Source organism: Ursus maritimus, unplaced genomic scaffold, assembly GCF_017311325.1.
Source record: "Ursus maritimus isolate PB19 unplaced genomic scaffold, ASM1731132v1 scaffold_5, whole genome shotgun sequence".
NCBI lineage: Eukaryota > Metazoa > Chordata > Mammalia > Carnivora > Ursidae > Ursus > Ursus maritimus.
The window spans coordinates 65,185,542-65,211,408 of NW_024426663.1; the positions used below are offsets into that span (position 1 = coordinate 65,185,542).

Here is a 25,867-nt window from a genome sequence, read left to right on the forward strand (position 1 = left end):
TTAGTATTTACTTGAAAGGAATATGTGACATTGAGGAAACTTTATCCTCCGAGGCAAGATAATTAAATTGAATAATTAAGTAATTATTGACTTACAATAATTAAAATTTATGATTATAATTATACTTAAATTATATTTAACTATTACAGACAACTGTAATCTGCAAAACACATGAGACAGAACACATCTACAGAAATGATGAGGTTCCCAGGCATTTTGTTTGTTTGTTTTCTGTTTCTTGTTTTTTGTTTTTTGGTTTTTTTTTTTGTTTGTTTGTTTTTTTTGGTTTTTTGGTACAGAAAGTTGGTTTTATTGAAGCACCGGGACAGGACCCATGGGCAGAAAGAGCTGCCTCCCAGGAATTAAAAAACAACAACAACAACAACAACAACAAAATCCCAAACAGTTACTGTCCACATAGTGAACAGACTTGCCAGTTGTTAGTAAGCAGCTAGTTTAAAATACCTGTGTTGATAATAGTTTCAAATGTTCTAGGTGATTGTTGCTTTGAGCTTATTTATGTGTTTGCTCTAACAGTCTGAAGGATTTGATATGTTCATAGGGAAACATGGCCGATTCTTTAGATAATTGAGAATGTTACCTGATAGTGTTACAGAAAACAATAAGTAAAACGATTCTAGATTTTGCTGAATTCACCACGGGTGCCGTCATGTTAACCAGCGTTCAGATTCGCAGATGACGACAAGGCCACGCATTGCGCCTGTTTCTCTTGAGAAGGATGTAGGGAAGGTCACAGTTGGCCAGGAGGATAGCATCCAGTATTTCTCCTCATTCCTTGTTTCTGTAGCAGCTCATACAGGAGTAGGGAGATGAGATCTGCTTTGGGCAGATACAGGGGGTGCCCTAGCATAAAAGCCTGCTGACCCACAGGACCTAACATGTCTTGGAACAGTTCCATAGGCAGAGCTTTTAGCTACCCAGAAGGGACATGAAGTTACCAGAGGCCCTGTGCTCAAGGGTGACCAGAAAGCCTGAGGGTTCCATTTTCAGTTCTCACGTTGTTAGCCCAGTCCAGATGGAGTTGACCAGTTCAGGGGTCGTTTCTAGCATAAGTCATACCGTGTCTCTGTAGCCTTGTTGATACTCCCAACATTGACCAGGCAACCGGGGCAGCAGAACCGGAGAGTTAACCCAATGTCAGAGGCTCATGCAGTATGGGAAAGGGTTAGGTGAACCCCTAGGCACAAAGTAGAATCCCCACCCTTGAAGAATAGTCTGTCTCCTTGTGCAGACAGTAGATGCACCCCGAGTCCCTGGAAGAAACTGTACAGCCTGACTTCTGGTCTCAGATATGACAGCTACACATGTGATCCTTGATGGACAGGGAAAAAAGAAGACTGCTATAAAGGACATTTTGGATGACAGTTGGAGAATATATCTGTAACAATGGTATCTTTTTTATGGAAGTGGCTACAGGATTTGGATTTTTTTTTTTCTTAATTTAAATTAGAAAGTTCCTAGAAGGTTAGGGTGATGGATAAAAAGAGCCTTGGCTCTGTTTGGGCCCGCGTTCCTTGGAACACTCAAAATGATTTAAAGAACCCAGCGTCCGAGAAACCTGGATTACTGGAGCCCTTTTTACATCTCATCGTCAGATTGAAGTGGCATTGAACTGTATTTATCATTTTAACTCGAATAACCTAAGTTGTAGGATAATGTTTTAAGAAAAAGCTCTGCTGGCCCACAGCTCTGTAGCCTGGAGGCTCCTGATACTTCCAGACTAAAGGTTTCGGTGTGAGACCAGTGGACACCCATCTTGAACTCACTTAGGTTGTCCTGGAAGGTCCAGCTCCCTCTGCTCTGTCTCCTCAGCAGCTTCTTTAAGTTTGGGGCCTGTTCCCCGTTCCATCCTTGACACTTCCCTGGCTGGTGTCTCTTCGCAGCAATATGTTGAAACTTCTCATTTGCTGATGGAAACTGCCTTTCCTTTTCTTCATTTTTCTGGGTTACAGCCCTTATTCCTTTTTTTTTCTTTCCCTCATTTTAATGGACTTGGGGCCAGATACCAAAAAAATGCCCGTGCTCTGTCTGTCATCTTGAATCCAGCCATGTGTTCAGAGACAATGAACACTTGAGCTACCTGACCCAGTGCATTGTGTCTTTTATTTTTTTGCGTGTATTTTTCTCTTTTGTCTTTTATTTCTTTTAAGGGCAGGGGAGGGAGAGGGGGGAGAGACAATCTTAAGCAGCCCTCACACCCAGTGCGGAGCCTGATGCAGGGCTGGATCTCCCAACCCTGAGATCATGACCTGAGCTGAAATCAAGAGTCAGACACTGAACCAACTGAGCCACCCAGGCACTCCATGTATTTTTCTTCTTTAGATTTTGGGGAAAATAAGTTGTGCTTTTAACCTTGTTGGGGGAGAGAGTTGAAACAGGGAAGTCAGGTGGTGGGAAGTTACTGCCAGTTTAAAAAAAAAAACAAAACCCTTAGAAATTAAATTGTTCCCTTTCTCAGTAATCATTTTTCCCTTTCTAGGATAATAGCCAAGGTTCTGGAGGACAACCAGCTGCCTGGTGCGATCTGTTCCCTGACCTGCGGTGGCGCGGACATCGGGTACGTCAGTGGGCCCAGAGCAGCTTTCTGTTGAAGGATCACATGTCCATTGGTTAGAATCTTCTTTATTAGAGTAATGAACCCAGGACAGCTGAGGAGGGGAGAGGGGTTTTTTGGAATTGTTATTATTATGTACCTCATTGGGCTTCACTTTGTTAGCACATAGCCTTTGTTAGAGGATGAGTAAGAATTGTGTTTTTAATTGCCTGGAGCTAGTTTTGTGAGGTGTGTATAACCTAAAATAAGAAACTCCTGTAACATTGGGAAGTCTGGCTTCCTGCCACGTAGTTCGTAGAGGAGGGAGCTTAGAAAGCAAAGCTGTGGAATTGGAGTCCAGTGGTGTTTCACTCCTTCAGCTGAGAACCTGTCCAGTTGTCTAGGTTCTTCAGCTGAACAAAAAAGGGACCTCTGGGGATAGGGCATCTTTTAAAAAATGTATCATTTTTAGAAAATTGCTGTATAATTCACATTCTGTAAAATTCTCTCTTTAAAAAGGTACAGTTGAGTGGTTTTTAGAATATTCACAGTGTTGTGCAACCATCGTTACTGTGTTCGAGAACATTTTTGTTATACTAGAAAGGAAGCTCATACCCGTTAGCACTCACTCAGCATCCCCTTCCTTCTCCTGGCAACCACTCATCTGCTTTCTGTCTCTACGGGGACATTTCATGTAAATGGAATCCTAAACACATGGGCTTTGTGCCTGGTTTCTTTAACTCACTATCATATCAGAGCCTCCTCTTAAGCCAGGAGCTATCCCTGATGACAGCTGAGGTTACTACTACTGGCCTAGACTTTAATTAGCTGTGCTCTGGTAGGAGTCGGGCCTTACAACCCACACTGGTTTGGTTGAAACGTTGGTCTCCCTCCTTCACTTACCGTACTACTCCACTTACTTGTCAGTCTCAGAAAGAAATAATACTTTTGTCCTTTTGATAAAAATGAAGAAATAATAGGAAATACAACTTACACGTGTAGAGCGCCTAGGGCAATATTATCTACATGTCATTTAAACATTATAACAGAAGACCTAGTGTTTGTGGTCTTTGAGCATCCAGCCCTTCACATGGGTGTGGACTAGCTCAGATGATGGAGGAGTGTTTGCAGGCATGCATTAAGCAACAGCCACTTGTGAGCACCAGTGCTCATGTTTGTTGGGCTGAACCTGGGGACATGTCCATGCATTATCCCATCAAGCTGTTCCGGCCCTACAGTTAGTCTCATGCTGTGGCTGATCTGCTTGGCCCATACCAAGCGCTTGAAGCCCGGAGCCAAGAGATTCAGATGTATAGTGTTTGGTCTATATTTCTTAGGGGTAAATGGAAATCCTAGCACAGTCTTTATTAGGTGAGATACTTAGGATGTTTTCCTGTAGTCTTCAGACTTTTAATTCTTTTTTTTCCCTTAAGATTTTATTTATTTTATTCGACACAGAGAGAGTATAAGCAGGGGGAGCAGCAGGCAGAGGGAGAGGGACAAGCAGACTCCCCACTGAGCAGAGAGCTGGACTCGGGACTCTATCCCAAGACCTTGGGATCATGACCCAATCCGAAGGCAGATGCTTAACCAGCTGAGCCGCCCAGGCGTCCCTCAGACTTTTCATTCATCGAGGAATGAATAGTTTAGGAGTCTGCAACTTAACTGAGATGCTCATCAAGGAAATGCTAAGGTTATAATGTATAGGAAAGACTTTCATCCGTTTTTAAAAAAAATAGTTTGAGAGAGCACTCAAGAGTGAGTGGGAGGAGGGGCAGAAGGAGAGAGAATCCTGAAGCAGGACACCCTGCTGGGTGTGGAGCCTGATGTGGGGCTAGGTCCCAGGACCCCGGGATCATGACCTGAGCTGAAACCGGGGCAGTGGCTTAACGAACTGAGCTACCCAGGCACCCCACAACTTGCATCCTTAACAGTGTCCTCGAGGTGATTTCCGTTTACACAGAGCTTCCCAAACCAGGTTAGCCTGTTAGACTGTATGGTTCTGCTTATGTAGATCTGGTTCATTTTCTGAAGACCTTTGCTTGCGCTCTTGGGATAGACTTGAGTGCCTTTCTGTGATAAGGGATGCCATCAGAGTGCTCTGGCCCGGTGCCGGTAGGAGGCACCATTGCTGCGGTTCTCTCCCTGGGTGACCGTGTTTGTTCCCCTGCAGCACAGCAATGGCCAAAGATGAGCGGGTGAACCTGCTGTCTTTCACCGGGAGCACACAGGTGGGAAAACAGGTGGCCCTGATGGTGCAGGAGAGGTTTGGTAAGTGTTGGTTTACTCGGGGATTGCGATTCCCTCAGGTATGGATATGAAATCTCAAAGTTGGGTTTTTCTCCTTGATCCTTTTTCTTTGGGGATGTCAGCCATGTTTATTTGTCCATGTAAAAGAGAAAAGTGATACAGTTATTAATGGGGAGATTGCAAATTTAAGAGCATAGTTTGGAAAAGCAAGTCATTTCCCCCCTAAATGACGAAATTGAAATCCTGTCGAATACGTGTCTTGATTTCTGTTGGAAGTGTTTGGCAAATTAAAGACAGAAGAGTCACACTTTAGATAGGTGCAGAGATTGACAGTACCTGCAGTGAATATGGAATGCAAGACGTAAGTCTGTTCTCCTTTTACATATACGACTGACAAGGGTTGTATACGCAGAATTTTGTGTACTCCACTTTATGGCTTCTTAAAGAGGTTTTCGGGGATAATATTGACTGTCATTATTTGGCTGTTGTGCTGAATTTGGACTAAACCTAGCCTAAAATGAGACTTGACTACTAAATCTGCCAGCTGTTTTGCTATAAAGGAATTGGTTTTGTTTATTTATTTTCCCCATCCTAAAGGTGTGGCTTTTTTTTTTTTTTTTTTTAAGTAGGCTCCACACCCAGCATGGAGCCCAGTGCAGGGCTTGAACTCAGGACCCTAAGATCAAGAGTCAGATGCTTAACCAGCTGAGCCACTCAGACACCCCAGGCATTGCTTTTAAACAGGATCTTTACAGACCATTAGAGCTAATAAGTAAGGTCAGGTTGCAGGATACAAGATCACTATACAAAAATCACTTGTATTCCTATACCTTAACAATGAACAACCTGAAAATGAAATTCTGAAGACAATTCCATTTACAGTAGTGTCAAAAAGAATAAAATACCTTTTTTTTTTTTTTTAAAGATTTTATTTATTTGATTGAGAGAGCACAAGCAGGGGGCCAGGAGCAGAGGGAGAAGCAGATTCCCCGCTGAGTAGGGAGCCCGATGTGGGGCTCAATCCCAGGACCCTAAAATCACGACCCTAGCTGAAAGCAGATGCTCAACTGACTGAGCTACCCAGGCGCCCCTTAAAAATAAAATCTAAAAAAGAAAAAAATTTAACAAAAGGAGTTGAAGTCTTTTATACAGAATACTACAAAATATCATTGAAAGAAAGTAAAGAAGATGTAAGTAAATGTAAAGACGTTCCATTTTCACATTTTGAAACATTTAATACTGTTGTAGCCTACGAGCAGTACTGCCCAGGTAATCCACAGATTCATTGCAGTCCCTTTTGAAATGTCACCTGGTTTCTTTGGAGACATTGACAGGCTGATCCTAAAATTTAGATGAAATGTGAAGGACCGCAAGCAGCTGGAACAATCTTAAAAAGAACAAATTTGGAGGACCCATACTCCCTGATAATACAACTTGGTACAAAAATGCAATAATCAAAAAAAAAAAAAAATGCAATAATCAAGATAATGTACTGGCATAAGGATAGACGTCCAGATCAATGGAATAACAGTGAGAGTCCAGAAATAAACCCTGACAGTTCTGGTCATTTGATTGATTTTTTTATTTTTTTAAGATTTTATTTGTTTATTTGTCAGAGAGCGAGCATAAGCAGGGGGAGCAGCAGGCAGAGGGAGAGGTAGGCTCCCCGCTGAGCAAGGAGCCCGGTGTGGTACTCGATCCCAGGACCCTGGGATCATGATCTGAGCTGAAGGCAGACACTTAACTGAATGAGCCACCCAGGTGTCCCGGTCATTTGATTTTGATAAGGGTGCCAAGACATTTCAATGGAGAACTGGTTGTCTTTACAACAGAGGGTGCTGGGACAACTAGATATCCATGTACGTAGGTATGAAATTAGACCCCTATTTTATCCTACACAAAAAATAATTTTTTGAAGACCTGAATGTGGGAGCCAGAACTGTCAAATGCAGAAGAAAATGTTGGAATAGGTTTTTGTGAACTTGGACTAGGCAGTAGTTTCTTGGATATGATAACCTAAAGCACAAGCAACAAAAGATAAAGTAGGCTTTATAAAAAATAAAACTTTTGTGCTTCCAAGGAAACTTAACAAAAAAGTGGAAGGAAAAGCCTACAGAGTGGGAGAAGGTATTTGCAAATCCTTTATCTAATGAGAGATTTGTATGTAGAATAAAGAACTCTTAAAATTCAACAATATAGGGGCGCCTGGGTGGCACAGCAGTTAAGCGTTTGCCTTCGGCTCAGGGCGTGATCTCGGCGTTCTGGGATTGAGCCCCACATCAGGCTCCTCCGCTGGGAGCCTGCTTCTTCCTCTCCCACTCCCCCTGCTTGTGTTCCCTCTCTCTCTGGTTGTCTCTCTCTCTGTCGAATAAATAAATAAAATCTTAAAAAAAAAAATCAACAATATAAAACACAACCCAGTTAAAAAATGGGCGAAGCTTTTGAATAGGTACTTGGTCGAAGATCCACCTGGCCCGAGAAGCTTGTGCGGGGTGCTCAGGATCAGATTCATCTCTTCCTTCTCCTTTCCCCTTCTTACTCAAAGCTGTAGTCTGTTACTCTCTCTTAAGTAGAAGGATTGCAGTCTTTAGAAATGTGTATCCTCTATCATCAGTTAGAGGTTCTTTACTTGGAGAGGGTTGGTTATGAATAGGGTTAGGGAGCACGTAGAGAATTGGGAGGGTACGGAATGTTGAGGTCCCTTCTTTGCGGTGTGTCCCTTGAAGCGGTGTGGCAGGAGCCCATGTTCGGTGTGGAATCTGCTGTTGCCTTCCTTCTCTTAGCAGGTACCGTCATCCTCTGCTGTAGGCAGCCAAGCTATCATTGAGTCCTCTTTGTAGCAGAGTCTACAGCTGATAGTAGCAGTGACTTCTGGTTGTAACCGCCCCATCTCCTCCTACTGTCCCCTGGACGCTTAACTGTTTCAGAGCAGTAGAGAGAGAACGTGTTCTTCTGCTGGCACATGTGCTCCTGATATCACAATTAAATGAAACTTTCACGTAGAAGTTGAGTTGGGCTCGCTTTGGCAGCACATATACTAAAATTGGAACGTAGAAGCTGACTTTAAAGATTTTATTTATTTGTCAGAGGGAGTGCGTGAGAACACAAGCAGGGGGAGCAGCAGAGGCAGAGGGAGAAGCAGGCTTCCTGCTGAGCAAGGAGCCCGATGTGGGACTCGATCCCAGGACCCTGGGATCCTGACCTGAGCTGAAGGCAGACGTTTAACCACCTGAGCCACCCAGGCACCCCTGATTTTAAAGGGCATTTAAGGAAAAATTCAAAAGATCAGCAGTAAACAGCTCTGAAATTGAGGCAAGTTTCTGCTCTTTATTGCTGAGGTGTGTAAGGTAAGAGTGGTGTTCGTAGCCTGCTGTGTCACTTTCGTGGAATGTAAGTTGGCATTGTGTATCAGGAGCTCTGTTAGACCTACGCCCCTGACTGAAGTAGATAATCAAGAGGTAGATAATCAGTAGCCAATTATTATCCAACACTAGAGCAGTAGCTAAGTAAAATTGGGTCCATCATCTTGTTGAAGTAGTATGCAGTGATTTTTCAGACAGTTCTTAACAACTTAGGGAAAAGGTGTAAGAGCAAATTACTTCCTATGATGTCAGATAAATATAAATGCACTGGAAAGCGATCTGAAGGCGCTGTATCAAATGATGAGGAGAGATTTCATGGTGACTTACGAACCATAGCTTTTTGCCTATTTAATATTTTCTGATTTAAAAATTTTTCTTAAATTTCTTAACTCTTTTAATTGCGGTAAAAATGTGTGTGTGTATATATATGTATATATAAAATACATACAACAAAATTTATCATTTTAACCGCTGTAAGCGTATACTGTGTCATTAAGTACAGTTTCATGTTGTGCCACCATCACCACCATCCTTCTCCAGAACTTTTTTGTTTTCCCAATTTTACCCCAAATAAAAGCGAATTCCCCATTTTTGCCATTCTCCAGCCCTTCGCAGCCGTCATTCTGCTTGCTTTCTCCGTGGATTTGACCAGTCTAAGAACCTCCTATGAGCAGAGTCACCACCCAGTATCTGTCCTTTTGTGACTGGCTTCCTTTACATAGCATATCTTAATGTTTGTGGCGTGTGTAAGAATCTTCTTCCTTTTTTTGTTTATTTGCTCTTTTTTTTTTTTTGATTTTTTTTTTTTTTAAGATTTTATTTATTTATTTGACAGAGAGACAGCCAGTGAGAGACGGAACCCAAGCAGGGGGAGTGGGAGAGGAAGAAGCAGGCTCCCAGCAGAGGAGCCCGATGTGGGGCTCGATCCCAGATCACCGGGATCACGCCCTGAGCTGAAGGCACACGCTTAACGACTGAGCCACCCAGGCACCCCTATTTGCTCATTTTTTGATGGACCCTTGGGTTGTTTCCACCTTTTAGCTATTGGTTAAGGACTCAGAAGTGGATTGCTAGGTCATATGGTAAATCTGTGTTTAATATCTTGGCAAATTACACAATTTCCGAGACTTACAGAATTTCAGTGGGTATAATTTCACATGAGAAAAGTTACAAGACTAACACAGGGAATTCCTATATACCCTTAATGAAATTTACCCAGTGGCTTATGCATTGCTCCATTAATCATTCTCTCTCGTCAGCAACATGAACGCATGCACATAAATTGTGGGTGCATATTGGTTTTCTTTAACCTTTAAAGAAACGTTGAAAACATTGTATTTCTTTGCCACTAAATATTTTGGTGTATGTCTTACAAGTACGGGCATTGTGTCATATAACCATGGTATAATTATGAAAATGAAGAAGTTTGACATGGATGCAATGCTCATACTGCATTTGGAATCCAAAAATAAATTAAGACGTAATTGAAATAGGTTGTCATTTCAGGCTGTCTTGCAGTGTGCGTTAAATACTGAAATGGGCTTTAATGTGTGTTTGTGTTTTTAAAGGGAGAAGTTTATTAGAACTTGGAGGAAACAATGCCATTATTGGTAAGGCTGCCTTTCGTTTATTTTCTGTTCAGAATAGCTTTCCGTAGCCACAGTGAACATACAGAACTCGCATAGAAACTCATCCCTCCTCTGCTGTGTGTGTCTAAGACATAGTTTTAGCTTTCAGGATTTACTTACGAGACAGGACGCAAAGGTTTGAAGGCAGAGAGGACTAGGAAGGACAGGTGTTCACATTGGGAAATGCTACCTGCGGCTTAGAGCCTGCGCCTGAGACTTCTAGTGTGGCATGATTTCTTATTTTTTCCTTCTCCTGCTTTCTGAAAACTGGCCACATATTTCTCTAGAATAAGTAAGTAATTCTTAACATGACTTCCTGATTCCTTTATATTTAAAAAATTAGCTTGTCTGTTATATTGAGTGCTTTTATATTGGGAGGGGGCCCTTCCTTAAAGCATTGTATCGTTTACCCATAGGCTTGGAGTTGACGTGATTCTCTTTTTCTTTTGGAAAAAGGAAATAGGCTAGTGGCCTTTTCTGGATAAGAACATCAGTAGGATGATTGCTTGATAGAAGCATGGATTTTGTGATAAAAGGCAAAATTTGGTAATTTGTGTATTGCCATCATTATCGTCTTCCGTAAATGCCTACGTATTTGTGGTGTACACCAGAAGTTATAAAGTATGTGGTGATGGCTTTATTCTGGTTGAACCCATCTAGTTAAAGAGCGTTCATTTTAAAATAGAGTTAGCATTTAGCGAGCACTGGGTATTCACAGATAACTGTGTTCATCTGTTCCATGTGAGTTATTTCCTTTAATCCCACAGTAATCCCATGAGGTACATACCATTATTACTCTCCTTTGACATCTGTACTGGGGTAAAGACCTTAGAGCTCATTATTCTGCTCTTACGTAATCCTCCCTGGAAGAAAAGTTGCCTCTGCGCTGTGAGCGTGCTTCGGTCACAGGGGAAATGCTGGTAGTCTCCTACTGAGCTTTCTGGCAGCAGCATTTAGTACTGGTTAGCAAGTCTACTTGGCGACACTGATGGGTATCTGTTTGTCTCTCTCAGCTTTTGAGGATGCAGACCTCAGCTTAGTTGTTCCATCAGCTCTCTTCGCAGCTGTGGGGACGGCTGGCCAGAGGTGTACCACCGCGAGGCGCCTGGTGAGTGTGTCTGCGAGGGCACATGACGTCGAATGACGTCTTCAGGCCCCACTTAGGATCACATCGTACTGTTGGGACGTGGTGTGGAAGCACTGCTAGAAAAATGTGTTCTGCGGGTGTGGTTGGCTCCTCTGTGGTCCTGTTACTCTCTTCCTTGCTCACGGCAGATGACGCTGATCAACCAGGGCCTCGGCCTCACCCTCCACTCCAAACCAGAAGCAGACTCATGCTCCTTGATTGGAGTTTGAGTGGCGGATGAGACCTGTTTTCAGTGTTAAACCTAGACAATACGGACAGAGTGCAATGTCCCTTAGAGAATAAAATCAGCTAAAAGTTTGGAGAATTTGAAAATTATTTGCTAAAAGATAGCCTTGGTTTTTTCATAAAAACACTTTAAGTAGTAAAATACTAAAATTTTAATTTTGGGCCTGTAAGTCTGGTATTAGATCTAGACTTGATATGCATGGTTTATTGAAAAGCAAATGACTTTGTTGTCTCTGTATGAATATGCAGTTTGCACACCAGTGTGTAGAACACGTCAGTATTAAGAGCATATAGGGAGGTGTGGTTTGGAACGTTTAATTTCCATACGTAGATTTGAGCTAGATTTCAGTTTTGTGTGGGGTACAACCCTGACTTTCATTACTTCGTGTTTTTATTCTCACCCATAGTGAGAATGAACCCATTCTTCATAAGGTTGACATAATGTAAATTAATTAGAATTAAAGATATCTGGAAAGTAAGTCATCCTTTTTCTGGAACTTTTCATGCATTCATTTTTCATGTATCTTACAACAGTTGATTATCTGCATTTCCTTTGTTCCATAGTTGAAGCTCTCAAAAAAATCATAGAACATTTACAGTGTATTGCATTTGTTTGCTTTAAGCATTCACTGTGCTAATGCTGAGAAGGAAATCGGTTCTGCAAAAGATAATCACATGGTGACATTTGAAATGAGATGGAGGTCAAGCATTTGTCTGTTTAGCTGAGTGTTATTTTTCCTTTGTGTGTTGGGGCAAGTGTGCATAATCGGGCTTTATATTTAGTGTTAAAGGTTAGAGGATACGATCACTCACTGCCCAGAGGGGTTTCCACAGGGACAGTTAGTGGTATGTAGAAGAGTCCATTCCAGTACTGTGGACCTCTCCATGGCTGTCAGTCCGTTTGCTACATGGAGACCAACCCAGAGAAAGGATGGCTTGACAAGTTCAGCTCCATCATTGGGAACATAGCATGGAGCTTACGTCCTCCCTCAAGTGAGTCCAAGGGCAGTCCTCCTGGTTGAGGCCTTCCTCTGGAGCCCTACTTGGCCTGAGGCTAAGGGCGTGTTGCACAGCGGCAGTGGGCTGACCATCCAGCTGTGGTGTATAGTCACCACAACTGGGACAGATAAACTGTGTTCTCTAATAGTTAAGATGTGGAATGCTCTAGGAAAAAAAACAGGCTTAATTAACATGTGGAGCTTGGCCAGATAGGTCCAAAGGGATGGCTTAAAATTTTTTTCAACATCCACCAGGTGGAAATTACTGCTTTAATGTGGTTAATATTAAAATTAGAAATTATCTAATACTTCATTTACTTACGTTTTCAGAGGTCACAGTGTTTAAAAACCATTATGAGTTGTAAATCGGTACTATTATTTATGTGAAAATCGCACATTATTACAAAATTGTATATTTGACTATTTGTTTGAATGTTTCTTTTTTCACTTAGTTTTTACACGAAAGCATCCATGATGAAGTTGTAAATAGACTTAAAAAGTCCTATGCGCAGATCCGTGTGGGGAACCCATGGGACTGTGAGTATCTGGTTTATTTTCAAAGATGTTCTTTTTGACAGCTGGTCTTACCAGTGGTTCTGATCTTACACTTTCTGTTTTTCCTTTCCTGAGAGGCCTGAGGGCATTAGAAGCAGGGTTATTGGGCACTTGGGGTATCACGTCTGCTCCTAGCTTAGGGTCTTGAGTACTTGACGTCAGCTGGTGGGTGAGCTTAGGACATGGTGTTCAGATGGGATGACTTGAAGGAGCTTCTCTCTTTTCACTCTTAAAACGCTTGTGCAAGCCACCACGGTCCTCATGGAAGGCTGCAGGAGTCACCCAGCTGACTTGCCTGCTTCCACTTCTGCCTTCAAAGAAGCCAGAGTGATCTTTATAAAAAATGTAATGAGGTGAAAAATAATTCACTTTCCTTCTTCCTACACTCCAGTGACTGCTAATTGCTCTTCAGCTAAAACCTGGATTCCTTCCCAGTCCCTCTGGCTCTGGCTCAGTCTTTCATGATGGGACCTCTGCCTCCTCCTCTTATCCACCTGACTTCCTGTGTACCATTTGCTTCCTTGCTCCCTGAGCTCCAGCTTTTCCATCCTTCTCACAGAGCTGCAAGTGTCCCAGGCACGATCCTGTTACCCTTCCCACCGGAAATGCTCTTCACCTCGCTTTTCCCATGACTGGTGCTCTAAGGCCATCTCCTCACTGAGGCGTATCGGAATCTCCCTTCTCCCTCTATCCCCCGGTCACCTTTAAGGCTCTGGATTCCAACAGCATCCATCTTTTCCCCTTAAATTCCATGCCAACTCCTGAGCCTGTGAAGTTTTTTACAGAATGATCTCGTGATCTTACATTTTTAATGCAGTGCTCTGATGAACTGATAGCCATTCCTTTAACCCAGGGGTTGACACATTTGGCCTGCCCCCGTTCAGGTAGAGGAGCTTCGTCAGGACACAGCCTTGCTCCCTGGTTTCCGTGTCTTCTGTGGCTACTTTCGCTCCCCTCGCAGAGACAAGTGGTTGCGGTGCAGGCCACGTCCTGCAGAGCCTTCCTTATTTCCTGTGCTTTTACTGGGAAAGGTTGCTGACTCCTGCTCCACCCCGGGGGGCTGTACGAAGAGATGGGGCTCATTGGGAGAGCTCTTCGAATAATAAAATAATAAAATAATTCAGGGTGAGATTAAGAGCATTCCTTTTTCTCTGCAGCTAGTGTTCTCTATGGGCCACTCCACACCAAACAGGCAGTGAGCATGTTTCTGGGAGCAGTGGAGGAGGCAAAGAAAGAAGGTGGCACTGTGGTCTTTGGTGGCAAGGTAATGACACCTGAGCTCAGTAGTGACACATTTTTGCTTCTTAGGCACAAACTTGGCTCCGCGCAGATGGGTGAAGGGTCTCCTACTGCTGTCTTTCTTTTTTCTATCCTTTTTGTAAGGGGAAAATCAGTGTTTTGGTGAGTGACAACATAAAATGCATGGAACATTTCTCAAAGGACACACAGGAAACTCAGAGCCGTGAATTGTTGAATTGAGTCCCTGGGAATTGGTATGGAAGGGAGACCACCTTTTCCTGGAACAGTACGAGACTTTGTAGTCAGAGCAGTCAGAATCCGTATTTAGTGGTTACTTTCAAAAGGCAAGGTATCAAAAACGGGATACTAGGTAGTTTGGCCATAATAGACATCTTTGCTGCCAGCCTTTTCACCAAAGATATTATTATTGCATAACTAATTGGTTATAAAGGCAATTTTGGCATAAAGGGTCATGAAAATAATGAGCATAACTGATTGGCCATTCAGTTGGTCAGTGTGTTGGTCTGATCCATGGGTTGACAGTTGGGTTTCATTTCTGCATTGATGTAGTAGTCCCGTTTTTATATTATATAAATCGTAGCCCTCATGATGGTCTGTGTAGTGGTGCAGAGTTTTGAACTGATTTCCCACAGAACTGAATTTTGCATTTCCCATTGAACTTTGAAATGTCTGTCAACAGACACGTGAAAACATGCCAAGCACAAATAACAGGGTAGAAGACTTTTACAGCACAATACAAAGCTCATTTAGAAATAGGCATCCTAGTACCTCTCTTAACGAAAGAAGAAATTTTAGCAAAAAAAGAAAAAGTACGACGTTAATGAATCAAATCAAACAGCAAGAAAATGTGTAGTACTGTCAGTGAGAGATTTAAAGACAAGTATGAGGTACAATCCACAAAATTAGTTATTTGTATAGTAGTGACTAGCCTAGACACTTTTTCTTTTTAAAGATTTTATTTATTTATTTTGGGAGAGTGAGAAAAAGAGCATGAGCGGGGCGGGGCAGAAGGAGAGGGAGTAGCAGGCTCCCCGCTGAGCAGGGAGCCCCCTTGTGGGGCTTGATCCCAGCACCTTGCGATCTTGACCTGAGCCTGAGGCAGATGCTTACCCACCTGAGCCACCCAGGAGCCCCACTGGGTCATTTAAGGGTAGAAGTTTACTTTTCTTAAAGTTCTTAGGACTGAGTCTAAAGTCCGGGTGCTGGGAGCGTTGGTTTCTGGTGAGCCCTGTGTTCCTGGCACACAGACCACGCAGATGACCACCTTCTCAGTGTCCTCACAAGGCCTTTGCTTTGAGTGTGGAGAGAATAGGCCTCTGGTGTCTCTTCCTCTTTTTGGAAGGACTTCAGTTCTGTCAGATTCGAGCCCCACCCATGTGACTTCATTTAACTTTAATTACTTCCTTAAAGGTCTGTTTCTAGCTTGAGTCACACTGGGGGGGTTAAGGCTGCCATGTAGGAATTTAGGGATAGGGGATGTAATACAGTCTTCAAACACAGTGTAGATAACTTATTTTTACATTATATAAACTATAAAAAGCCACGTATAACTGTTTTTTCAGTGTAATTTGGTCGTGTCACATGTCACAGCTTTTTCTCCTTCACTACTTTTTCTATTTTTCTCTGACCAGCTGAGTTAGTAGCAACAGGAGAGAGAATATTTTTGTTCATGATGGGAAGTTACTTTGGGGAAATAATTTATCTGTAAAAATGGTGTTTATTATTTTCTTCTTCTAAGTAGAGGGGAAGGTGGTGTCCTCTGACCCAAAGTACTGGAAAACAAAATGCCTTCATTCTTTCTTGATTTCTCTACTGAAGGCCATGGATCGCCCTGGCAATTACGTGGAACCGACAATTGTGACAGGTCTGGCCCACAACGCGTCCATTGCACACACAGAGACGTTTGCGCCAATTCTTTACGTCTTTAAATTCAAGGTAAAAATGGATTCCGTTTCCCTTTTCTGGAGTTTGATGTTGAAACAAGGGAGAAGACTAAAGAAAAGGAAGGTTTATGAAATTACACTCGGTTAGCCTTTCAGGAGGTTTTAGGAGGTCACTCTGACAGTAGGAGTCTGAAGGTGAAGGCTAAACCATGATGGGATGAACAGTTACACTGGAGAGCATGTCCGGCCCGCTGCCAGGGAAACCGAGGCAGGCTGAGGACCAGGGTTGGAATTTATGGAGAATGGCTCCCTTCATGTGTCCCCCGTCCTGAGCTGTGTAGGCCGCATGGTCAGCTTCTGCATGGAAGGGACCAGGCAGTCCCGTAGCCTGAGTGCTGAGTGTCAGCAGACAAATGAGCAGCTATGTGAGCAATTGAGATGTACAACTGTGACCTGTATCTGCGGACAGACTGGAGGTTTTAGCAGACGGAAAGAACTAGAAGGTCTCTTTCCCCACCATGAGACAGGCCTGAGCCGTGCCAGCAAATATTCAGCGATCGAACCAAGGTTGGAATGTGCCATGATTAAGTTAAAAAATATTAATGAGAATTACATCTGTTTGCAATTATAGGATTGCTTTTTAAGAAACTTCAGTTTAAATTGTCTTCGCATTGTTTCACATCATGTGACTAGAGAGGATAATTTCATGTTTTGTACAGCGTGTATGTGAGTGAATTCTTGAGTAAATTATTTAGCGTGTCTTGCCTGATCTGTAAATTGGGAATAATATAAAACCTGTATCATTGGATGAGGATTAAATACCTCAGTGCATGCAGAGTGCTTAGGTCATTGGGTTGCACATCATAGGAGCTCAGTAAATATTAGCTCTTAGATGTAGCAGCTTCAGTGGAAACATGTCCTCATCTCCGTTTCTCAGAGTATAATTAAGGGAAAATCCCACAAAGCTTTGTATAAGGGAAACAGAATTAGTAAGATACGGAGTTTTTAGTTTCCTTTTGTGCCCTGAAATTATGCTGGTACATCTCATGAAATGTATCATCGTGAACTTTCCTGAACGCTGTGTCCTCTAACAGCGTCCACTGTCTGTCCTTCTAGAATGAAGAAGAAGTCTTCGCCTGGAATAATGAAGTAAAACAGGGACTTTCAAGTAGCATCTTTACCAAGGATTTGGGCAGAATCTTCCGCTGGCTTGGGTATAATTTGTCTATTTTGAGAATTTACATAAGCCTAATTTGTGTGGTGAATGGGCTTAAAAAAGGAAAACGAAACCATCATAGTTGAAAAGCCATTTCTGAGCATCGAGAGTCTTAGAGGTTTTGTTTGGATTTGTTTGTTTGTTGTGTTTCTTAATTTCCTCTCTGCTGCTCTCACCCGTGCTTCCCTTTCTACACACAGACCAAAAGGATCGGACTGTGGCATTGTGAACGTCAACATCCCCACGAGTGGGGCTGAGATTGGAGGTGCATTCGGTATGTAGAGAATCTTTTTCCACATTGGGGGCAGTATGTTAGATGGTCAGGCTTCCGTAACAAAATACCGTGGTGTGGGTGGCTGGAACAACAGAAGTCGATGTTCTCACAGGTGGAGAGGCTGCAAGTCCAAGGTTAAGGTGTGGGCAGTGCTGGCTTCTCCTGAGACCAGCCTCTTGTGGCTTGCAGTCATTACGAGGCCTTTCGTCTGTGCCTTCCCATACATCCCTGGTGCCTCTTCCTAGGAGGACACCAGTCCTGTTGTTATAGGGCTGTACCTTTATGACTTCTTTTTTTGGCTTATGTCTTCATTCAACCTTCATTACCTCCTTAAAGGTCCTTTTGCTAAATACAGCCATGTTCTAAGTATTGGGAGTTAGGTTTTCAGCATAGGTATTTGGGGAGGAGACACGGTTCAGGCAGCAAAAGAGAAGGAGGAGCAGCTTTTAGAAAGTTAGACCAAGAAACTGAAATAACAGAACCTAGTAAGAATCTGGTCTAACATGCTTGAGAGGAGCTTACGTGCCATATTCAGATTGTCCAAAATCCGACTTTTTATTCTCAAACGCAGCATCACAGTAGAGCTGCGGCCCTTAGCCTAAGATGTGACCCCTTGAAATGGTGGCATCTCTTTTTTGGGGGGATGGTCTCCGACCCAACAATATTAACCCGTGGCTTTAGGGATAAGCCAGATTCTGTCACACGAAAAATTCTGGTTTTTAGTTTTAAAGGGGTGTGGTTAAGCGTTAAACATTAGCTTTTATTTTAGATAAAATACTAAGTTGGTTTTTTTCCACTGGGTTCTGCTTGTATTTTCTCTCAGTGAGCTTTGAGTTCTTAATGCTTCAATTGAGTAATAGTTTCTTTTTGTTTAAGCCATCCCAACCAGCAATGGTGTATGAAGCATTACAACTAAAAATGAGTAATAGTGAAAACAGATTTTCTTGGTTACTTGCTTACAATATACTTACTATATAACTTACAGTATGACTTATTACTTACATATACTTACATATACTTCTGTCTGTGTGGAGCAGGACACACATGCATTCGTAATTCCAACAGTTGAAATAAGTCAAGGCACTTGTTAATGTTTTCGACCAGTGTTTGCTGCACTTATATTCACTGTGCCGACTTTGATACAAGGTTCCTGCTCTTCAGGCTCGCCCTGCACTGCACTGTTGAGTGGCCTGTGTGCACCAGTGTCCGTCTGTCCCCCTGCGGCCCTTTATCCCCTTTATCAGTTTTGAGTCATCTCTCCATCCACCGTGGGGCTGGAACTCCCAGCACTGAGATCCAGAGCCCCGTGCTCTACCGACTGAGCCAGCCAGGCGCCCCACCTTCTGTTGTTCAAAGTCTCTTCTTCAATTTAGACGTTATTTGTTGACCCTCTGTTAGCACAGATGAACCTTCTTAAACCTCCCTCCTCTTTCTGTGTGCGTGGTATGATGTTACCATGCTCGGTGAGGCAAAGAGGAAACCAGAGCACCCAGCCAGGCTTCTCAGTGTTCTCCCCCTCAGAGTCACGCGGGGTCTGCTTCGTTCTTCCGTCAGCGGATTGGGGCACCATCCATGAAATGTCCCCTACCAGGAACACTCAGGAGAGGCTCAGCATCCAAGGCTTTTGTGGGGGCTGGTCACCTGGGCCTCCTTTCCCTGGCATCTACCAAAACTCCAGACTCCCTGCCGGAATGCAGGTGTTTAACATAAACCACATCGTACCAAAACAGCTGACGCCCAGCGAGAGACTTTTACCATTTGGGGAAGTTTTATATCCATATAGGGAACTGTTTAGCGGCCGAGTTCCCACATGCAGTGACATCGCAAGCAGACCTGCTGTGCCGTTCCTGCACGGTAATTTTTCCTCCGACTCCTGAAGTTGTTACTCATTTGCATTGTGGTTTCCGGTATTGTGGTTGAAGAGCCCAGTCCACTTCAATTTCCGATCTTTCTTTTTTTCCTACGTCAAGAAACTTGGGGTCTCCTACTTGTGTCAGTGGAGATCTTTGTAAAAAATTTTTCTTGGACGTTGGGCCAGTGACTAACTTTAGAGTGTTGGGACTCATAGTTTTCAGTGCCTGGGTGTTTTTGCCAGTTCTGTTTTGGTAGCGTGGTTTTTTTGACAATTTTTTTCCTTTCACTTTTTCTCCCCCCCCCCCTTTTTTTAAGCTTTTGTTCAGAGAGAGAATGTGGAGGGGGAGGGGCGTAGGGAGAGGGAGAGCGAGAATCTCAGACTCCACGCTGAGCCTGACTTGGGGCTCCATAGCACGACCCTGAGATCATGACCTGAGCCGCTGAAACCAAGAGTCACACGCTTAATCGACAGAGCCACCGAGGCGCCTCCCCCCCCGAATAATCTCTGCACCCAGTATTCGGCTTGAACTTAAAACCCCGAGATCAAGAGTCACGTGCTTTACCAACTGAGCCAGTCAGGCGCCCCAGTTTTTCTCTTTTTCTCATTACTGGGACTATTATTTGAATGTTACCTCTTGAAGAATTGTCTAATATTGTTATCTTTCCCCTCCTGTTTTCCATCTGTTTTCTTTTTTTGTTTTTTTTTTTTTTAATATGGGAGAGTTCCTCAGATTTTTTTGTTAAGATTTTTAAAATCTAATTTTTTTAAAGATTATTTATTTTAGAGAGAAGAGAGAGGGCACATGTGTGCTGGGTGAGAGGGAGAGGGGGAGAGAATCTCAAGGAGACTCCCCGATGAGTGCAGAGCCCAACACAGGGCTTGGTCTCACCACCTCGAGATCATGACCTGAGCCAAAATCAGGAGTCAGATGCTTAACTGACTGAGCCATCTAGGTGCCCCTAGGACTTTATTTTTAAGTAATCTCTACCCCCAGTATGGGGCTTGAGCTCACAGTCCCGAGATCAGGAGTCGTATACTCCACTGACTGAGCCAGCCAGGCACCTGCTCAGATTTTTCTTCTAGCTCTTCTGTTAAGTGTTTTCTCTTCTGCTGTTACTAAAAACACTACCAAGACTTCTTTCTTGAACTTCGGTGGCACACTTGTATATAGTATCCTTTTCTTGTTTTAAGGAATCATTACCTTCTTATTAATATAAGCACATTAATATAACATTTCAGAATATTATAAAAGTGTGTATATATTATTGAAAATTATATATAGCTGAGCTTAAATGAGAAAATAAAATTTACATTTCCACCGCCTAGAGGTGTCCCATCTCAATCTGATCTAATGGTAAGGTTGGTTTTCTTCTGCTTCTGACAAATTTGTTGCCTCTTTATTCCTTTTGTGTTTTTTTTTCCCCCTCTTAGTTCTTTTTTCCTGTTTATTTGGTCTCTTTTATTTGTAGAGGAGATACTCTGAGCTAAATGTGAACTCATTGGTCAGGTAGCTCCGGTCTCCTTTCGGTGTGTGTCTTTCCGTGCTAGCATGTAGGAGCTGCCCCCAGAGGAACTGCTCATGTTAAGTGAGCTGCTTGTGTATTTCTGTAGGAGGAGAAAAGCACACTGGAGGTGGCCGGGAGTCCGGTAGCGATGCCTGGAAGCAATACATGAGAAGATCCACTTGGTAAGAAAAGGCTTTGGGAGGGGGGGGCTTGAGCTTCAAGCCATTGGAACGTGCTTTTCCGCTGTTCTCCTGTGTGCTCTGCCTTTGTACGGCTTCACTTCTGTTTGGTTTTGTGACGAAGCGCTGCTGTCCCCTCCCAGAGCATCCGTCCTGTACTGTTACTTTTCTCCCCCTTGTCCCACCTCAGCTAGTGCCCAGGACAGGACTGGTCGTGGTTTCTGTCTGGAGACAGCAGAAGAGCAGGACATGGGAGGGTGAACCAGAAGGAGGGAGTGGGAGAAGGTGTACTTGCAGTTTTCTCCTTGGGTGGCCACCACTCTTGCAGAGGCAGGAGCAGAGGCAGAGGGGAGGTGTGCAGGGCCCCTGCGGGCCAGAGGAGTGAGCATGGCTCTTGACGATGCATCAGCTCGTTCACCCAGCACACGGGTGGCTGGTGCAGGAGCCTGCTTCAGGGAGAATTTTACTAGGAGTTGGTTCTTTTACTTGTATGCTGTTTTGGGGTTTTGTTTTGTTTTGTTTTTAATATTTTTTTTTTTATTAGAGGGTACACAAGCTGGGGGAGGAGCAAAGGGAGGAGGAGAGAGAGAATCTCAAGCTGACTCCCTGCTGAGCGCAGAGTCCCACGCAGGGCTGGATCTCATGACCCCGAGATCATGACCTGAGCCGAAATCAAGAGTTGGACACTTAAGTGACTGAGCCACTCAGGCGCCCCACTTGTATGCTGTTTTTCCTCTAATAGAAATATTTTTACGCAAGTGTATTAAAACAGTATGTGGGTCAGGCCCATATGATAACTATGTTATAGGAAGAACACAGGTTGGGGATCGAAGGACACTCATCTTAGTCTCATTTTTTGCTTCTCACCCCTGTAACCTCGGGGGGATTCTCAACCGCAACCCCTTAGAGCCTCAGTGACTTGATGTCTGTCTGGAAATTCTGAGGTGCTCCTGGCATGCCTTAAGTCCCAGACACAGGCATATTCTCCCGGTTCCCATTCTTTGTTGTGGGTTTTGTGTGTTTTTCCTGATTCCTGTTCTTTGAAGTCAGGAAAGTTCCTTTCACTTTTTTGTGCACCTGACATCTAGAGCAGACCCCCCCCCCCATTCTTGCGCCCTGAAGACTATGAATAACATATTTGATAGGTCTTTTTCCAGATTTCTGTGTGTCTTTTCCTTTCTTTTCTCTTTTATAAAACTGGATCTGTACTAACGTTTTGTATACTAATTTTTTTTCTTTACCAACTTGTATCTTAGATATATACAGATGTTACATATACAGATATGCTAGCTTTTCTTATTGGCATAAAATATTCTATGTTATGTATGTTCTGCCCTTCACTGAATTTTTTTTTTCCCTCCCTCTAGTACCATCAACTACAGTAAGGACCTTCCTCTGGCTCAAGGAATCAAGTTTCAGTAAAGGTGACAATAAATTGACGTTACTTCAGATCTTACAGGCATTCTTGCAACTCTTTCTTCTGAAGAAGACAAAGAAAATTAAGACTTGCCCTGAATAAATGCATCATTTTGATTATGACAGTGGCTAGTCTCTTAAGCCTGAGGCCCCACGTAAATCAAGAGACTTAAATTTTTAAAAATAAAGCTAAATTGTCATGACATAGCCCTATTTAGTAAAAGATAGGATGAATCTTTTGTTACCAGTAATTCCTGAGTTCAAGAATTTTTTATTATAATTGGGAAGAAGAGAGTAGATGTAATAGGAGGTAATTGGAAAAAACAATAGAAGGGAGAAGAAAATAGTCTTCTCGGGAGATGCAGGAACATCTCCAGAGTGTGAGTAAAGTTTGCCATAGTGAGTATTGACTCACATTAGCCTCTAGCGTGTGTTTGCAGGGAGTGTGTGTGTGTTCTTGCGTGTAGATGAGCACAACATCCACGTGGAATGACTCGCTCTGTATGAAATGACGGAGAGGGTCTTCGTCACCATTATGGCCTCTCTTGCTCATATTGGCTTTGTGTCACCACAGGAAAGATAGGCGTGGTGGATGTAGGTTTTGCACCTGCCAAGGACCCTGCCCGTGTCTATGTGTCTGGGTTTCTTACACAACCGTAGACCATTTTCTTCATAGCTCTTACGTTTGTGCCGTTGCCCTTGGCTTTGGTGGGGAGAATGACCACTGTGTGTGGCAGCATGTGGTTTTTGTGAAAGGAGGAAAATTCACTTGTTGGTGGCTGAGAATCTGCTGCCTCCTCTTGGGAAACAGCCTTTGGAGTGGGTCAGCCCAAGGTTGCCTGTGGGGCCCACATTGGCTCTTGAAGGTCTGCTGTCTTCCTGGCAGTGTGTCCTGCCCGGCTGGGTTAGACCTGGGCAGAAGCCTTCCAAGATGACATTTGTAGACAGTCGGATGCATCAGGATGTGTGCAGGGATTTGGACGACTGGCAAAGAGTATGTTGAGTTACGACAGAGAAGGAAGCAAATGAAAAAACGAAGCAGTTAAAAACGTATCTGGGTGGGAAGGTATTCATACGTGCCATGGCGTAGCTGGGACTAGTGCTTACCAAGGCATGCTGTTGTCAACCTTGAACATTAATGAAGCAAAATGCTGGTGATAGATGACCTGTTGAGAGCATGTGGGCAGGAAGAATTCGGGGTTACATCAAAGAGGTGGACAGTTACTGTTCTCTAGTGGAAAATCAGTAATGCCTAAAATTACGAAGTAAGAAACAGTACCAAAGGTTGATGGAGATAGGTAAATTCTGAAAGCAGTGCATTGTCTCAGGAGGGCAAATGGGAGGTCATGTGTGGAGATGGGAGGGATGGCTGTTTTCAGAACATATCTTAGAAAACTATTTGATTGGAGAATGTATAACTTTGATAAAAAATTAAAATCCACAAAAAAGAAAATGATGTTGGAGAATGAGGTGCTTGGAATCGTGCATTTCCAGACCCCTCTCCCTCCACCCCCACACCCAGCACACACATGCACACTTGTATGTCCCGTATTAACCTAGGTAACCTTGAAACATCTCATGAAATGATCCTGCTGAAAACCAAATTTTCCCCATATTTTAAAGTTTGTAATAGACTGGATTATGCTGTATTGAGATATCTGTACTTATTTGGGCATTAACTTTAAAAATCTTGCTGTGGCTTTGTTTTGCCTTTTTTTTTTTTTTTTTTTTTAATTTTAGGTCACAATGTTTAAATGTTTAGTCCTATCTTAGGGACTGTATTACTATGTGAAGAAAGTAAAGCACCATATAAAACACTTTTAGGAATCACATACTGATAGGCCATTATTTAGTGAAATTGTGCAAGGTGATTTTTGATTGAAATATTTCCTTATATCCTGGATTTTCCCAGCATATTATTTTAAACAAATATTTTAAAATATAAGCTCTTTCAGTGTTTGTTTTAACTTAAAATTTTTTACATTTGTAATTTTTCTCTTTTAGGTTTTTAAGGAGGCTCTCCATCCTCCCGTGTATCTGTTAAAGCCATGATACGGTGGCCAATTTTCTAGCATGCTGGGGTGACTGGCAGATCTAGTCTTAACGTATAGAAATTGAGTAAAACTGAATCTAAACGCTTTTTTGGAAACTAATCTGTAATTTTTCTATATATGTTTCTAACCAGTTATGAGGGCATATTTTTGTCATAATGCTTATTAAAAAATTTTGCACTTAAATTGTCCCTCTTTGTTCTTTTTTAGTGACTCAACAAATAAACGTTGCTTATTAGTATTTTTAATGAAGGAAGTTGAAATACACGTTTGTTTGTATTGTTAGGGTTGTGTGTTCTAAGGTGCTAGGGGCCCTGTACCGCTTCTGGTTACTGTCTCCGTGGAGCCCCTCCTGACTGCTTGCATCCAGTACTGTAGCCGTACTGCCATTTCCCAGCCCCCATTGTGGACAAGAGGCTGTGGTCAGCATGCGAGCTTCCACCACTGCAGTGAACCCTAAGTGTCTTAGCATCTTGCTGTACTTCTCCAGTCTCGAGAAAGCATCCCACTGGCTGATCCTAGGATCCTGACCCTTGTAGTTCCAGAGGCAGGCATTGGAAGACTTGTTTGTCCTGGCCACCATTTTGGGAGGCAGGCACTCATGACGAAGTCTCACATAATGGAGATGGGGCAGTTTTCTCAAAGGAAATAGGGGTGCTATTTTTTCACTCCTCTCTTTCCTGCTCTGCAAGCAGATTATCATTCTTGTGGCGTTCTTTGTCCCTGGGAATGCTGAATGGACCGAGGAGTCCGTATCCTCCATATCCTTGCTCTTCTGCCCTTCCCTTAGTGCTTCAGGTCTTTCTCTTGTTGCTTCCCTGTAACTTTACTCTGCCTGTTTGCTGTAGACATTTGCACTGGTAACTATCTGCAGTATCTACCCTTCTCATACTTCTCCCCTCTCGCCCTTAACTGCTCATGTTTGGTTTTTTCCTAGATGTTTGTTGGCCTTAAAGGTTTTTTAGGGGAAGTGTGATGACATTAGGTGCCAGGATGTTATTCTTCAGTCCTAGAAAGTGTTGATAGATTCTGATATAATGAAGTTTTGGACTTCTCATGCAATCAAATCAATTGATTTTTTTTTTTAAAGGTTTTTAATAGTCTGTACACTGGGGCTCAGACTTCACAAACCCAAGATCAAGAGTCACATGCTCTACCAGCTGAGCCAGCCAGATGCCCCAAATCTATTGATCTTTTCTAATTTTTCCAATTTAAGTTTAGAAAGTTAGGTTATAAAGTTTTCCCTTGCTTTTTTTTTTTTAAAGCAAATTTTTGTAAAAAAGTCATACTTCGTACACAGCAGGCTTAGAATGCTTAAAACACTATTCCTGTTCCCTCCTGATCTGCCCCCTACTTACTGAAGCGACCTCCCTCACCTTTTCTACTGTTGCTGACCACCTTTTCCTAAGTAATAAGTTCCTACTGCTGTTTTTCAGTAAATCAGTTTAAATAGTGAATGCAGAGTTCTCAATGCGTTGAGGATTAACTTTCTTATTAGCGCTTCCCCAA

The 25,867-nt window shown here is 42.9% G+C and overlaps 1 protein-coding gene across 1 annotated transcript in view; it reads left to right on the forward strand.

Moving 5' to 3' along the window:
- ALDH7A1 (aldehyde dehydrogenase 7 family member A1) overlaps nucleotides 1-24,539 on the forward strand; it is a 39,204-nt gene extending 14,665 nt beyond the window's left edge. The window contains exons 8-19 of the mRNA XM_040622525.1: nucleotides 2,501-2,578; nucleotides 4,728-4,825; nucleotides 9,735-9,776; nucleotides 10,808-10,902; nucleotides 12,617-12,701; nucleotides 13,877-13,983; nucleotides 15,798-15,914; nucleotides 16,979-17,076; nucleotides 17,279-17,352; nucleotides 20,819-20,894; nucleotides 22,259-22,315; nucleotides 24,312-24,539. Of these exons, the coding sequence (XP_040478459.1) occupies nucleotides 2,501-2,578; nucleotides 4,728-4,825; nucleotides 9,735-9,776; nucleotides 10,808-10,902; nucleotides 12,617-12,701; nucleotides 13,877-13,983; nucleotides 15,798-15,914; nucleotides 16,979-17,076; nucleotides 17,279-17,352; nucleotides 20,819-20,894; nucleotides 22,259-22,313 (925 nt within the window). The 3' untranslated portion in view covers nucleotides 22,314-22,315; nucleotides 24,312-24,539. The remainder of the gene's footprint in view (nucleotides 1-2,500; nucleotides 2,579-4,727; nucleotides 4,826-9,734; nucleotides 9,777-10,807; nucleotides 10,903-12,616; nucleotides 12,702-13,876; nucleotides 13,984-15,797; nucleotides 15,915-16,978; nucleotides 17,077-17,278; nucleotides 17,353-20,818; nucleotides 20,895-22,258; nucleotides 22,316-24,311) is intronic.
- The last annotated feature ends 1,328 nt before the right edge of the window (nucleotides 24,540-25,867 follow it).